This window comes from Penicillium robsamsonii (assembly GCF_028829455.1).
Source record: "Penicillium robsamsonii strain IBT 29466 chromosome Unknown utg000001l_segment0_segment0, whole genome shotgun sequence".
Classification (NCBI taxonomy): domain Eukaryota; kingdom Fungi; phylum Ascomycota; class Eurotiomycetes; order Eurotiales; family Aspergillaceae; genus Penicillium; species Penicillium robsamsonii.
In genome coordinates this window covers 8165324-8179672 of record NW_026643219.1, presented here as the reverse complement: position 1 = coordinate 8179672, position 14349 = coordinate 8165324, and the positions used below count along the sequence as shown (strand labels likewise).

At 48.1% G+C, this 14349-nt stretch overlaps 6 protein-coding genes across 6 annotated transcripts; 3 read left to right on the top strand and 3 right to left on the bottom strand.

Moving 5' to 3' along the window:
* Positions 1-266: 266 nt before the first annotated feature.
* N7447_003176 (putative aldo-keto reductase (AKR)) lies at positions 267-1276 on the bottom strand (the record flags this gene model as incomplete). The annotated part of the gene is made up of 2 exons (XM_057227451.1): positions 267-953; positions 1019-1276. The coding sequence occupies 2 exons, from the start codon at positions 1274-1276 to the stop codon at positions 267-269; spliced, it is 945 nt and encodes a 314-aa protein (XP_057091467.1).
* Positions 1277-2356: 1080 nt separating this feature from the next.
* On the top strand, positions 2357-3078 carry N7447_003175 (putative GPI anchored protein; the record flags this gene model as incomplete). The annotated part of the gene is made up of 2 exons (XM_057227450.1): positions 2357-2702; positions 2759-3078. The coding sequence occupies 2 exons, from the start codon at positions 2357-2359 to the stop codon at positions 3076-3078; spliced, it is 666 nt and encodes a 221-aa protein (XP_057091466.1).
* A 371-nt stretch (positions 3079-3449) lies between these two features.
* Positions 3450-4811, bottom strand: N7447_003174 (DUF3431 domain-containing protein; the record flags this gene model as incomplete). Its single annotated transcript, XM_057227449.1, has 3 exons — positions 3450-3630; positions 3688-4239; positions 4306-4811. The coding sequence occupies 3 exons, from the start codon at positions 4809-4811 to the stop codon at positions 3450-3452; spliced, it is 1239 nt and encodes a 412-aa protein (XP_057091465.1).
* A 3099-nt stretch (positions 4812-7910) lies between these two features.
* On the top strand, positions 7911-9885 carry N7447_003173 (uncharacterized protein; the record flags this gene model as incomplete). Its single annotated transcript, XM_057227448.1, has 3 exons — positions 7911-8270; positions 8340-8886; positions 8966-9885. 3 exons carry the CDS (start codon positions 7911-7913, stop codon positions 9883-9885), a joined length of 1827 nt encoding a protein of 608 aa, XP_057091464.1.
* A 1602-nt stretch (positions 9886-11487) lies between these two features.
* htz1 (histone H2AZ) lies at positions 11488-12234 on the bottom strand (the record flags this gene model as incomplete). The annotated part of the gene is made up of 3 exons (XM_057227447.1): positions 11488-11738; positions 11801-11870; positions 12136-12234. 3 exons carry the CDS (start codon positions 12232-12234, stop codon positions 11488-11490), a joined length of 420 nt encoding a protein of 139 aa, XP_057091463.1.
* A 793-nt stretch (positions 12235-13027) lies between these two features.
* Positions 13028-13713, top strand: N7447_003171 (PHO88 family protein; the record flags this gene model as incomplete). Its single annotated transcript, XM_057227446.1, has 3 exons — positions 13028-13044; positions 13111-13271; positions 13328-13713. 3 exons carry the CDS (start codon positions 13028-13030, stop codon positions 13711-13713), a joined length of 564 nt encoding a protein of 187 aa, XP_057091462.1.
* Between the last annotated feature and the right edge of the window lie 636 nt (positions 13714-14349).

Here is a 14349-nt window from a genome sequence, read left to right as displayed (position 1 = left end):
CCACTTCGGCGGCGAGATCAAATTGTCCTGCGGGGAGGCGTTTCCTGAGTCAGCAAGGTGGTGACCAGTACTTGGAAGTCCACGGATACTTCATGTTACCATGTGATCACATATGCTTATCAGGTATACAGATAGAAATCTACATATATTTTGACTGCAAAGTTCGCCAAGTGGTTATATCCTCTCAATCAGTTGAATTTTGCAGCAACTACCTTAAGCAGTATACGACTGGCCCCCACATGGCTCGCTCAACGTTTGATGTGAAACTATGTAGATTCCCCTATCAAACCCCGAAAGTCTGTCAGAATCTGTTGCCATAACTCAGGTTGCTTCTGCGTGAAATCCTCCACCTGTGTAGGGGCAGACAAGTCTTCCTTCATGCGTGACTCGTTCTTGGTCCCATTCAGCACCACCACATCCTTCAAACCCATCACTAGCGCATATAATGCAGCAGCTGGGGTTATGCTAACATGGTGAGCAAGTTGCTGCACTGGCTTAGAGCGCACGAGGTCTGGATTCGCGGTCAATGTCCAAAAGCTCTGGTATATGACCCGATTCTCGCGACAGAATGCGCGCAAGGGGACGTCAAACAGAGTGTCCTCGTAGAATCTGTTCTGTACCACTGATGGCTTCACAGTTGTCTGGGGTGAAGTACACAATTCGCGGAGTATAGCCAATGTACAGTTGGAGACACCTAAATTCCGGATGCGATGGGGGACATAAGTCTCAAGGGCATGCCAGGCCTCCAGGGTCTGGGCTAAAGTTGACAGTGGGGAATGGATGATCACCGTGTCAATATAGGTCTCATCCACGGAGTCAGGGTCAACCTTTGAGCGAAGATTGTGCAATGATGATTTGATAGATGCATGGACCTGATCCGTCACCGTCGCTGACGGGTCATAGGGCATATTGGCCGGATCCTGTGCTGAGACAGGACTATATTTGGTTTGCACCTAACTATGGTTAGTTGTCAAATCCCTAAATACATTTAGACTAAAAATAACCAGTGCGCACTCACGTACAAGTCGGCTCGACCGACGATCCCATCGGCAATTGCTCTGCGGATGCCATCACCCACGAGATGCTCTTGGTAATGGCGGGGTTGGGCCGCTGTGTCCACAGCCCGGAAACCGGCTTTGATTGCATTGTAGACTAGATCGGCGCTGCGTTCTTTCTTCCAGGCTGTACCGTAGACGAAAACTGGGATGGTGGAGACATTGCCCTGAGTTGGACGCAGGCAGTACTTTTCCCACATCTTGCCGACAGTCCGAGTCATCTTTTTTTTTAGGGAAGAAGTTCTTGATTGACCAACTTTGAGTGTAGGGCAGAAGTACGTTCAGCTTGAAAATATTTCAAATGATGTTATGATTGCGGGGTCCCGTGGAATTCAAACGCTTTCTTACTAACCCCTAGCCTGGACATATGGGAACCTCCAGGCCTAAAATAATACATCACGAGGTGTACCGATGAGACTAGAATAGGTCGGCTAGTTTTGTTAGTTTTACTCAAAACGCGGCGTAAAAGATTGATAGTCGCGTTAGTCTGGACTAGCTGCCTACTAAGTCACTTTGGGCGGTGTTAACGGTCTGAAATAATTATGGAATAGTGTTAGTCTACTCGCAGGCATTAATTCAGGAACTTGAAGAATCCTGAAGCCTGGAGATCAATCCATTTAAGATTTATAGTTGTATACTAGCTATATATAGCAGAAGGGACCGGGTGAGCTCGGCTATCGGTAACCCGCATGGGAACTTGATAATGGATTTTATTCTCAAGCAGAGTACGGAGAATGTTAAAACTATCAAAGCAGAATACCCGATATGAACCGATTGGCCCCACAGCGTGGCTTAGACACATAGGATCTCCGGGGTGGAATAAGACCCTTGGCGAACGGGAACGAGATGTAGACGCCGTAACTGAGCAATTGGTCATAGGTCAAGCTCAGTTGGGGATTAAAGCATAGCCACAGTGCCTGCATATAGAAATATATAGAACACAGAACCCCAATGCACGATATTATTAGCAATTATCTTGGTATGCATTTCAATCCAGGCTCTTGGCAAAGTCTTGGCTGCCCGCATAAACCAGGCAGCTGCTTTCGCACAACCAACATTGGCGGGACTCCGCTGATCACTGCGTCGTTGACAGGGATGCACGCACTTTGGGGGCTCCTCGGTTTACTTTCTACTGAACTCTGACTACGCGTGAGGAATGTGGACAAAGAAGATCATTTCCTACATGTATAGCAGGGTTATATTGGCTTGAACAATATAAATATATCTTCAATCCCACTGTAGATTTTAATCAGAAACCAAAACATAAACTCCTTTACCATCATCCATCTACATCAATAATCATGCGTACTCAGCAGCTTCTCCCCATTTGTGGCCTCCTACTTGCCACTAACATCGCCATCGCATCTAAATTGGACCATGACGATGTCCCCACTCGCTGCTGGTCTGCCTGCAGCGCCGTCGTCGGAATCGCCAAGAGCTGTGATGCCAAGCACGAACGGGATTCAGCTGAGATCCAATGCATTTGCGATTGGGACAATGCCAAAACTCAGATCCCGCTCTGCTCTGCCTGTATCACCCAGTACCAAACCGACAGGCGCAACAACAACATTACCCATGGAGACCGTGATGACTATGACGACGACAGAGATGAAGACGACGATGATAACGATGATAACGATGATAACGGTATGTATAATGTGATGCATTACGAAGATACAAGATAAATCTAATGCATTGACCAGAGGCTCTTGACCTTGTCTACTCTTGCTCGCTCACCACGACTACCTACAACTCTGCCGCTACCACTGCCACTACTGTGACTGGCACATCTACTAGCACTGCTACTTCAAACACTGCCACTACAACCTCTTCTAGCACCAGCGGAATCAACAACCAGGACTCGACTTCATCTGGCTCCTCGGGATCCTCTGATTCCCCCGGTACCTCGGCGGGCTCTGCGTCCTCTGCCACTCCTACTCCTGATGCAGCAGCAGATATTTCAGTTCCCGGTGCTGCATCCATGGCAGGTATCATGGGACTGATGGCTTTGGCTTGGCTGTGAGATTCGAGAGTGTCGGGTCTTCCAAGATCAACGAGTGGAGATATACATGATGGTTATATGAATATGTGCAATGTTTTCCTTCAAATTTGCAGATGATATCAATGAGTTGTGTTCATTTTGAGATAGTCTACCGTCATGCAATTTCAATTTCGTATTTTCGGGAAAGACTGGAGTGAGAGAAAGTATAGTTACGGTCGTGTATACCCGGCGGGGATCTGTCATTCCCTAGAATAACCAGAAGATGCGTAGAATATATAGCAACAGATCTAAGAAGCAATCGAATTGAACATTAATGCAAGTCCAGGTATTGATACATCCCAGAAGCTCTATATAAGTTAGATAAATACAATCATATCTCGTCCCAAAGGTATTCATGCACTAGGTGTTGCATGTGCGAGTGGTGCGTGTGCAGGCGTTTCGTGCGCAGGTGTTTCATCCACAGGTGGTTCATCATTCCAATCGCCCCAGATATCATCACCGAAGAAATCCTCATCTGGCTCCTTATAATCCATGGCATATACATCCTTGTAGCACTGCGCCTTTGCAGGACAACTGTTCACAGTCACGTTAGCATCGTTTCCTTGGCACATTTCTTGTGTTATAACTTACAAGACGGGATCCTGCCCGAAGATAATATGCCATATATATTCAAAGACACGACCACTCGTCTCATCGTCCAACTCGGTTGTCATAAGCCAATGATGATACGACTCATAGTCGCTCCGTGGGCGCTGAAGGACCTGCTCCTTGGTGACAGCAAACTGGGCACAACAAGGCGTAGCAACAATCTCAGGCACGTTTGTGTTGTTAAAGATACGGATCCAAGCACCCGCAAAGGCAAGCTCGGTAGTGCGACCAGCCGTTTGCCGGAATGGCTGGACCTCATCGGGACATCCCGGACTCCAGTCGCAGCGCAGGTTGAGATATCCAACTTGACGGAGGTAGGCGAGCTGCAGCCTTCGAACGCTCAACACATTGTCCTGCTCCCAGAATTCGACGTGACCACTGTATTGGTGAGCGTGGAGGAAGACCATGTACTCGGGCAATTTGTCGTAGTTGTCCAGAATGTATTGCAGATAGGCACTACTTTCTTTGCCCTTGTTTTGTTCGACTGGCAGATCTGCTTCGGGGTCATCGACGAGATAGACTGCATGTTGCCATCTAGAATTCGAGTCCTGGATTAGCATTTGGCATAGTTTATTAGTGATTGGGTCTATGGGGACATACTCTGGTAGCTGATCGTCAAGCCAATCGGTATTTTCGTATGACATCTTCCCCAGAACAATTACACGGTCCGATTTTGGAGTGACCTTTGGGCGAGCAGGAGCAGTAGACGAAGGTGTCACCGCATCGTCATGCTCTACCGGAGCGAGTATTTGGGGATTTTCGAGTAAGCCTATTGAATCATAGAATTCGGGCGCCGTAGATCTCCAGAATAGCTCTCCGGCCCATTCAGCACCGGGGACATCAACGGGGATGCGCTTGGGTTCCGGATTATTGAGTACCACAGAACGAGTAGGTCGGGCCGTGGGGGCCCATTTCCTCCGGGTTTGGGTATGTGAAGCGGATGTCGTAGTATGGGCAGAGACCAGCTCGATATATGTATCGCCATCTAGGACATAGAGCTCGGGAGTTCGATCACTCCATTGCAAGATAGAATCGAGGTGAAACTTCACCAAAAATATGGTTACAATTAGCGCAATGGCTATCGCCGCTCGCAATGGAGTCCGCATTGTCCAGCATGCGAAGAGTTGAAGATCAGAAAAATCGATCGAATTCGAGTATGTAGATCCAAGTCGAAGCGAAAAAAAAGCCACTTTAAACGCAATTAGTATCCACTCGCCTTGGCCTTCAGCCCCCGTCAGCCGCGTGGACGAGATACACGTACATTGTTGTATTCTTTTTCTTTTTTTTTTATTAGACAATTGGTTTCGATTGGGTTCCTGACTTGATATATATGTATCTTACTGACTCCCGACTTTTTTTTTTCATCTCAAGTGGAATAATCATCAGCCTCTGTTCATGTCTCCATCCGGCGATTGCAACCTCCATGTGGGTCTGACGGTTTGATGGTCGTCACCTATTGTCGAATACCGCTTTCCATGAAACTGTCGATCCTCTGTTGGAATTAAACAATATCTAGTATCTGGTACAGATATGAAGAGGTAAAAAAGCTACATATGTATACCATGTATCTTGACTTGAATTAGATTTAAGGACATAATTGCTGCATGCAACTAGTTGAAAATGTAACGTTTCAAACGGGCCGAACGGGTCAAACGTTGAACATTTACTACCTTTGAATCAGTCCCTAGGTATCCATGGATGTACGATCTACTATCTAGTTAAGTTAACTAGTTACGTCAGATTTCGATATTGGCCTAGTTTCCTAGGCCATCCAAGTTGAAACCGATAACTAACTAACTAACTAGCGTTTCATGTCTCTCTACGCCTTATATCAGGTTCGTCGTACACAGATTTGACTCAGTTTGATCAAAAATGAGGTTATTGGTTGGAAATGTGTCTCATTTTCAACCTGAACCTCATTATCAGCCATGGCATTTAGTTAAATTATTACCTCTGCCTCGCGTAATAGACCCTGGTATCTCAGAGACTTTCTTTTTTTTTTTTTTTTTTTGGCAGAGGTCCTATGCGAGCTGCAATTCAACTGTGGCTAATCTCTACCAATCCTTCTATCCTTGGGCTTTTTGATCAAGTTGGACCTTCATTCCAGCTGCGTACATATGGAGTTTGCCTGTTCCCCTCATCCCAAGGGCTGATAGCCTTCAAGGTATTATTTCAGAATACTCTTTGCGCTAGGGGGTCACTTGCCCTGTGAATCACACACTTCTCCTGAAACATCGTGGATGTCCTTACGACCCGACCCGGCCCTCTGTAGATCAATCCAGTAGTGACCATGGGGGGTTCCCTTTGGTTTTTGGTCGCAAACTCTCAACGGGTTAGGTAGGTTAGGTAGAGAGCAAGATCGGAAGTGTGTCATGTGCAATATATAATTTCTCCTGGTCGTCGTCTCCTTTTACTGAGACATCTCCTAACTATGCTTATTACGGGAACGACAGCCGAAGCGAATCAGACTCCAGAGCAAAGGTTCCGTAGACTTTTCTAGCGTCACTTGAAATCTCGTGACTATACTCTGTACGGAGAACGGAGGAGTCTCTCCCGAGTGCGATTGTCCGGAGTAGGTTACCACGAGCCGGAGGTTCAAAAGCTCCACCAGACCGGGATCTCCCAATACCTTCTAACCACCGTCTAGCGGGTTCTAGCTGGACCACAGGAACCTCTGAGGAGCTTCGGTGCATGCGCTAGAAACGGGGGATGCGCGGATCGTGGAGACCGGACAAAAGGTCCAATTTCACGGAAGTGGGACTGGGTATAGAGCTTTCCTGTCCTGTCAATTTAGCTGTAAAAAGCCGATGGGGAAACAACGTGGCCTATCCGGCTGGGTCGAACCTTTCAGGAAATTTCCACGGCTATTAAACATAACTCTTATAAGGTGGCGACTCCACGAACTCGCCATGAGGGATGGGGCGAAGCGAAATAGGGGGCACTAACTTCAGGAGTAAATAAGTAATTATAGAAAATCCACCCCCTGAAGATGGAATACAGTAATTAAAATGAAGCGGAGTCCATGATACATACGCTCTGTCTAAACCGGTGGTGTATCAAATATAGAGAATCACATACATGTAGTAGGTGCAGGACCCCTTGCTAAGCACGAGGCAGGGTGTGAACCCCCAACTTTCTATACGTCAGGCAAGCCGGACTCGTGCGCATCATCCACGCCAAATAATAAAATGAACGTATTTCCCCAAATTTGCTCAGGGATGAGAAGCTATAAGTAGGTGCCCACCACGGCGGGGTCCTCTAAATTGCCTAGTGAGGAGCCTAACGAGGCACCGGCGTCTTGGTAAAAGGCTAAGCCATCAGGAACTAGAAGGAGAGGGAGCTGTTAACGTCTTTTCCGATGATTTCCTCAGGGGGATCTTCCTAAATTCCAGGGGAAATAGATAAAGGGGAATACAATATACAGCGGGAAGACGTATACAATATGATATGATGTAAATGCCACAGTTCAAGGGGAAGTTTACACAAATTTAAAGCAGGTATCTTATATACTGTCCATCTGTATCCTCTCTACTCTGGCATGCAGCTAAATATTAAAATAGTATAGTCTCATTGGGTATATGAGTCCACCAGTCTAGGGGGGGGAAATACTAGACTAGAAGTACTATAAATGTTATAAATGTTATATATGCTATAAATGCTATAAGTAAGACTTTCTCCTATTAACCTGTTTTTTCTTCCCTTGATAGAAATATTTTCATATTCACCTTTCTGCCTGAGGACTCGATCTCTTCTCTCTTCTCTCTTCTCTCTTCTCTCTTCTCTCTATCACCTCCTTACTCCCTTTCTTGGCGGATTTGTGGACCGACTTTTGGAAATCTTTTCTCTTTTTCTTCCTGATTTTTTTATCTTGAGATCTGTCAACACTCAGGTTTCATCTGCTTTATATTGGTTTCACCGAGGGAAATCCCCCGACACACCAAAAACTTTAGAAGGAAGGAAAAGAAGAAAAGCAAAAGCCCCTTGAATGAATCGAAACATTTAATTCGTGATATTTGGAGATATTTTGCCCTTTTCTGCTTTTTTTTCTATTTTTTTTTTTTGTTCTCCGCCCAGAATCTCCCTCCGATCGGCTTTTAGTCCAAAGTTTTCCCTTCCCCCCAAAACATCCGCACAATCCCGTCCCTCGACGGTTTCTTTACAACTTGTGTCGCTCTCATGGTGGAGGACTGTTATTTTCTTTAAGTTTGGATTTTCACATTCCACGCTCGGAATTCTCGATGAGTTATCAAGACATGTATCACGATCATTCTGCGCGTTCCCCTGGGTCTCAGAGGCATCAACAACCCTTACACCGTCAGCCTTCTCGACAGTTCGATGCATATGGCCCTATGCCCACCAACATGTACGAACAAGATCAGATGCGTTACGAGTCCGCTCGCCTCGAACGCTTGAACCCGTCCCTGCAGAACAACTACGGATATGATATCTCCGGCTCGCAGACTTGGAATCCCAACGGTTTTGCTAATGCACAAACTCTCGGAGGAATTCGCTCGGCTTCCGCTAGTTTGAAGCCTAATGCCCGTGGACGTGCCGGCCTCCCCACGGTATGTGTCGTGATTTGATGCATCCCCCTATCTTCCCCGAGGGTTAAAAAAACTAATAGTCGTCTGAAGACATGGTTGGATCAGCAACCAAACATGCCTCAAGCATTTTCGAACCTGGGCCCTGGTCCCATTCAGAGCAGCGCGATGCGACCGGAAGCCTCGGCCTCGTCTGCCGACGACGACGAATTGATCCCAACCGCGATTGTCATCAAAAATATCCCCTTTGCCGTGAAGAAGGAGCAGCTGGTGCAGTTGATGACGGAACTCAACCTCCCCCTGCCCTACGCATTCAACTATCACTTTGATAATGGGGTCTTCCGTGGGTTGGCCTTTGCCAACTTCACGTCCGCCGAGGAGACAGCAACCGTGATCGAGGTGCTCAACCACTTTGAGCTACAGGGCCGGAAACTGCGAGTCGAGTACAAGAAGATGCTTCCTCTGCAGGAGCGGGAACGCATCGAGCGCGAGAAGCGGGAACGCCGTGGCCAGCTGGAAGAACAACACCGCCCGATGGGAGGCGGTCCTCAGCTCCAGACGCAGAGCTCCATGTCTTCACTCACCTCGCACATCCCAGCAACCTCCCCATCGCCCGTGTCCCAGCGTGGACAAAAGATTGGTACGTTACACACTCGGGGGGCTTTTTGAGGGTTATTGAAAATTCGAGCTGTGGCTAACAAAAATTTTCCCCTGTACAGATGTGGACTTGAACGACACGCAGACCCTTTCCTATTACTCCCAACTACTCCTATTCAAGGAAGATACTGTTCGCGATTCCGTGATCTTCCCCCACAATCTCACTCCGTCCCAGCGTCGTACTGTTCACACCTTGGCCCACAACATGGGCTTGGGCCATGCTTCACGTGGCAGCGGCGAACAGCGGCAGGTCCAAGTCTTCAAGATCGCCGCAGGTGCCAATGTCAGCCCCCCGACCTCTTCTATCCCGCCCTCTGGTCAGTCCGACAGTGGTCGTCGTGGCCTTAACCGGGCGGCGACCATCGACTTCAGCGAGGCTCGCCAAGAGGCCGGGCCTGGCGCTTTCAACACGTTGCGTGGACAAAACTCGGGTTTCTTGGGCGTGATGGACTCCCCTGGCAACTTCTCCAACGGCCAGAACCTGCGGGCTGCCAAGTCCTTTGCCGACCTGCGATCTTACACCCCTTCACCCGTGCCTTCCTCCGCCAGCTTCCCCGCCGCGTTGCAGTCTAATGGCGCCCGCCTCCAGTATGAGGGTGCGCCCACTGGGACTTCCAACACCCCGACTCTCACACCTGCTCAGTCTGGTTCTTCTCTTGGCATGCAGCGTGATGACCTGCTGGTCAACAGCCTGGGTGGACTTTCCCTCGGCACCGGTATTGGTGGCCCCAACTCGAGCCCTCGTCGCCTGCGAGGCATGTTCTCCTGGGAACAGGACAACCAACAATCTAACGCTGGCGCCATTGGTAGCAACCGTGGCATGGGTATGGGATATGACGGGCAGCAGGAGCGCATGCCCGTTCGCCAGCCCCGTGGCCCAACCCCCGACAAGGGCACTGGATTTCGCCGCCAGAATGGCCACCAAGCCCGCGGAAGCGATGAGCTCCGCACCAACTCCGGAGTAGAGATCATCGTGGAGTAGAACATTGGACGAATTTATGGCGACTCCCCTTTTTATTGCCAGCATCCGACTGATTTGCCGCGAGACGAATACGACTTGTATTACGAGGCCCTGTTCTGCGAATTACCGGCTTACGATTCGATGAGGGATGACGAGATGACAACAACCAAAAAAAAAAGACCAGAAAATCCTTTTCACTGATCTAGCCAAGTTTTAGACGTTTCTTTATTTTGGGGCAGCCCAACACGCGGTTTGGACGCTTTTGAGTTTTTTTCCCCCGACAGTTTCAAGAAGACTCTGGACTTGTTCTGGACGTGATATTTTTTTTTATTTTCCCACTTTCTGATATTGCGGGCGCCTTGCATGCAAATCTATGGATTTCTATGCCGTGTCGGAACGAACTCCACGACCCCGAGCACCTTTCCTGGTGACATGGGACGCATACGAAGAATGACACAAAAAACTTTTTGCCCATGGCAGAAGAAACGACAATACCAGCATATTGCATATTCTTGTCTGTTTAGTTTGTACATGGGGTGACTCGCATCCGTTTTAATGTTTCTGGCCCGTCTTATGCCAGCCGATTTCCCCTGGAAATTCATGTTCGGTTTAGGCTAGGACGGTTGTGACATGTTTCTTCTTTTTTTTAACTCTTTCTTTCTTTGCCTTCTTTTCCGCGTGCTTTGACTGCTTTCTTTGACCTAACGTTGTCTCGCGGAATGGTGTGTATTCACTACATGATTCTGTTACTTTCAATTGTGCCGATTCTACAAATCTACCTTCCGCCGGGTGAATGCATCTGCATTCCTATGTCAGTGTTGTTGATATATTTCCCAACTCCCATCCTAGAGGGTTCTATCCTCACGTTTGGTTTCTTGCAGCCCAGGGATCTTTTTTTCCATCGCCTTTGCCTTTGTATTCAGATTCTCAAGTTCAATCCATGTACCTTCTATCTTACCTATTTTCTTCCCCTACCAGTAGGTCAGTCGAGGTAGCTGTAAATATTCTGATAATAGAATCTTCTACTCCGTACCCTTAAACTGTGCTAAAGGGATTTTCAATGAAGACGAACCTCCCTAGAGTGTAAGGGATAAATCCAAAACGTAGATGCCAAATTGACGCGGTGCCATCGCGTTGTTTATCTCTCGGAGTTATGCATGTTGGTTCCTGTCGATCCCCCGTGGAGCCAAAATCCGGATTTTATATGCAAGGTTTAGAAGTATTTGAGTACAGATTATATATGTAACTGTTTGACCCCTCGGGAATGTGGGAAAAACTGGATCGATCAAGCGTCGGCGCCGGGATTCTAGACTTCTACACCGATGTAAGTACAAGTCAATAATACAATTACTAGGAAATGGTGAAGTATATCGAATCAGTAAAATTCCTACTACCAGGATATTCCCATTTTCCCATTACAGCGCCCTATGAACTCGAAATGAAAAGAAACACGATTGAAAGCAAAGACCGGGGAATATCAGAAAAAAAAATACAAAGTAGAGCGCCGTGAAGAACAAAGACGAGAGGACTGAAAAAAGAGCGGCGGGGATATGTTTAGGAGTCAAGGTGTTGAGGTCCTCCCGCGGTGGCAGCCCATCTTTTCGGAACTTTTCATATGTTGATTTAAAGCTCAATCTTGCCACCCTTCTTCTTTTGCTCGACCTTCAGGAGCAGCGCACGGTTGATGCGGGGAAGAACACCACCGAAGGCGATGGTTGCGCGGATGAGGGTATCCAATTCTTCATCACCACGGATGGCGAGCTGGAGGTGACGAGGCGTGATACGCTTAACCTTGAGATCCTTGGCGGCGTTACCCGCCAATTCGAGAACTTCGGCAGTCAGGTACTCAAGAACGGCGGTCACGTAGACGGCAGCTAGAGGAGAAAAGTGTTAGTTACGGGCCATGTGGGAGATCAGTTCAAGGGGGGTAGCATACCCTTAGCACCGACACGCATCTTATTCTGAGTGTTGTTCTTCAAGAAACGCTTGACACGACCACAGGGGAACTAGAGTAGGTTGTGTTAGCAGTCGCGTCATCTTAAACAGCTGGCGATGGGAGGAAAACACGGTCGAGAGAGAGGGTGTGCGACGACGTGGTATGAGTTCCATGAATATCGAAAGAAACTACCCCTTATCGAGCAGCAACGAGGACCAAATCGACGCGTCTTCGAGGGGCAGTTTCATCGAGGAACCCATCGCCCATATCGCATTACCACATTCGGACAACACCCTTCCTAGTCCAGCAATTAGACAAGCCATGATCCCACTAACCTGCAGACCAGCCTTTGCGCTGTGAGACTTTTGGGCCTTCCCCGCAGCATCACCCTTTCCGCCCTTTCCACCGATAGACTTTCCCTTTCCACCAGGCATTGCGAAATAAATGTGCGAAGACGGTCGCAGAGGTGGATATAGCAGATAGAAACAAAAACCAAGACGACTTGGCCGTGGTGTGGATGTGTAGGCGATTCAGAAGTGCGGAAGATACGCGCGTTGTTGATGGATGGAGAAGTCAGAATGTGCCAGGCGCCGGCTGTGCCAAAAAGACACTTGGCGCTAGTCCCAAAATGGAACCTTCCTTTCTCAAGGCGTTGGATTTCTTGCCTGTATATATGGCCATCTGTAGGGTCAGTTTGAATCTAGAAATTAGTTGCTGTAGTAATTTTATGACTCCTTTTCTATTTCTCAAAAATAGACAGAAGTCATGGTTAGTTTTGATATGCAAGGAGACCATGATGGAAGGCAGTGCGCCTTCAGCCGTCTTGAGTGCAAATGAGTGTCTCCAGCATCTATGGCTAGGATTAATTTATGAAACTTCTGTGGCTGTCATAATCCACATCATTGTGCAACTTCAAGACAGAATGGAAGACCATTAATGTGGTGGTTGCTGACGTTTTGCAAAATAAGCTGGTCTGGTTTGAAGCTGGACCATCACAGCTAGCTATGACCAGCAGTGGGGAGATCACATGATCTACTAGCCTCAGATATCAGGCGACAAACCCTAAGGCCTCAGGCGACCAGATGGCGGATAGATAGTGTCGGGAAAACTGATTCTCCGGCTCCCTGACATTCCAGAAATGCCAGGTGGCCCGCGACTTTCAAGTTTTGCTCGCGTTGTACTCCCCCAGACTCAACGATTTCTCCATATCGAAACGTATCCGGCAAAATGGTGTCTGCTCAAATGTATGCTTGATGGACAATTGGTCGATGTATTGATTATCTATATGAGAACTAACAATGGTTGCACAGTACCAACCTCGCCATCATCTTGGTGATGATGCAGCTGTCCAAGAAGGTTCCCTTTGATGATCCTCAAGTCCTGATGCTGGTCCGCGGATGCTATCTCCTGTCCAACGTTCTTATCCTGGCTGTCCACCTGTACACCCAGTATCAGATCAACAAGAAGAAGGGTATGCTGATCACGCGCTCTCCCCACAACCCAAAAACTAACGCGCGGTATCTTCAGATATGGCCACCCTCAAGTACGTCGAGCCCGCCGCGATGGGTAGCACCGAGGAGCCCAAGCCCGTGACCACCACCAACATGGATTACGATAAGGCTCAGCTGCGCCAACTCCTCCGCAGCCAGCTCATGGGTGTCGGCATGATGGGTGTGATGCACTTGTACTTCCAGTACACCAACCCCCTCCTTATCCAGTCCATCATCCCCCTCAAGGGTGCCTTCGAGTCCAACCTGGCCAAGATCCACGTTTTCGGCAAGCCCGCTACTGGTGATCTCGCCCGTCCCTTCAAGGCCGCCGGTGGCTTCATGTCCCAGGGCGGACCCAAGAGCGATAAGGCCTCCATTGAGGCTGCTGAGAAGAACTGGCGCGGTGGTGTCAAGGAGGAATAAATGCGCACCCTAGTTGTTCTAGGCCATCAATTGACTTCCCCCATGGGTATTCGATGGTTTGAATCATAGCAGTCTTGTTTCATTTCTCCCCATTGTACCATAATCCATAATTCATACTATCAAGTCTGGACCCCCCCCTTTTCTGGGCCGGGGCTCTAGACTATATTGTTCATCTCTGGTATCCTCTGATCATGCCATTTCCCCTGTATTGTACGATCTAAATCCTGTACAAAAAGGACACTCATGGTTGGAGATTGCGCCACTGGTGTATGGGCGCGTTCTCTGCCAATATGGCCTGATAAAGTCTCACCGCGATGGCTGCAGGGATGCCTCCAGGTACGTTGTAAGGTTCTTGAGGTCAAGAATTGATAATCCATTCCAAATCTTGGGGACCCCAGTAGTTAAAACCCGTCCAAGCTCAACCATTAGGATCCAAAACAAAAATTAAAATTTGCTTGATCCCGTGGCCCCATGCGTTGAAGGTTACCGGTGACTCGTTTGAGGGCGGAGGAGCCACCAAGCTATATCACCATACTCGATCCGTCCACCGCAGGAATTTGATGGCCCGCATAAGTGGAGGAAAGCAATAAGAAAAGAAGTAAATAATTATATTTATAATATTATATCTAGTTGCAC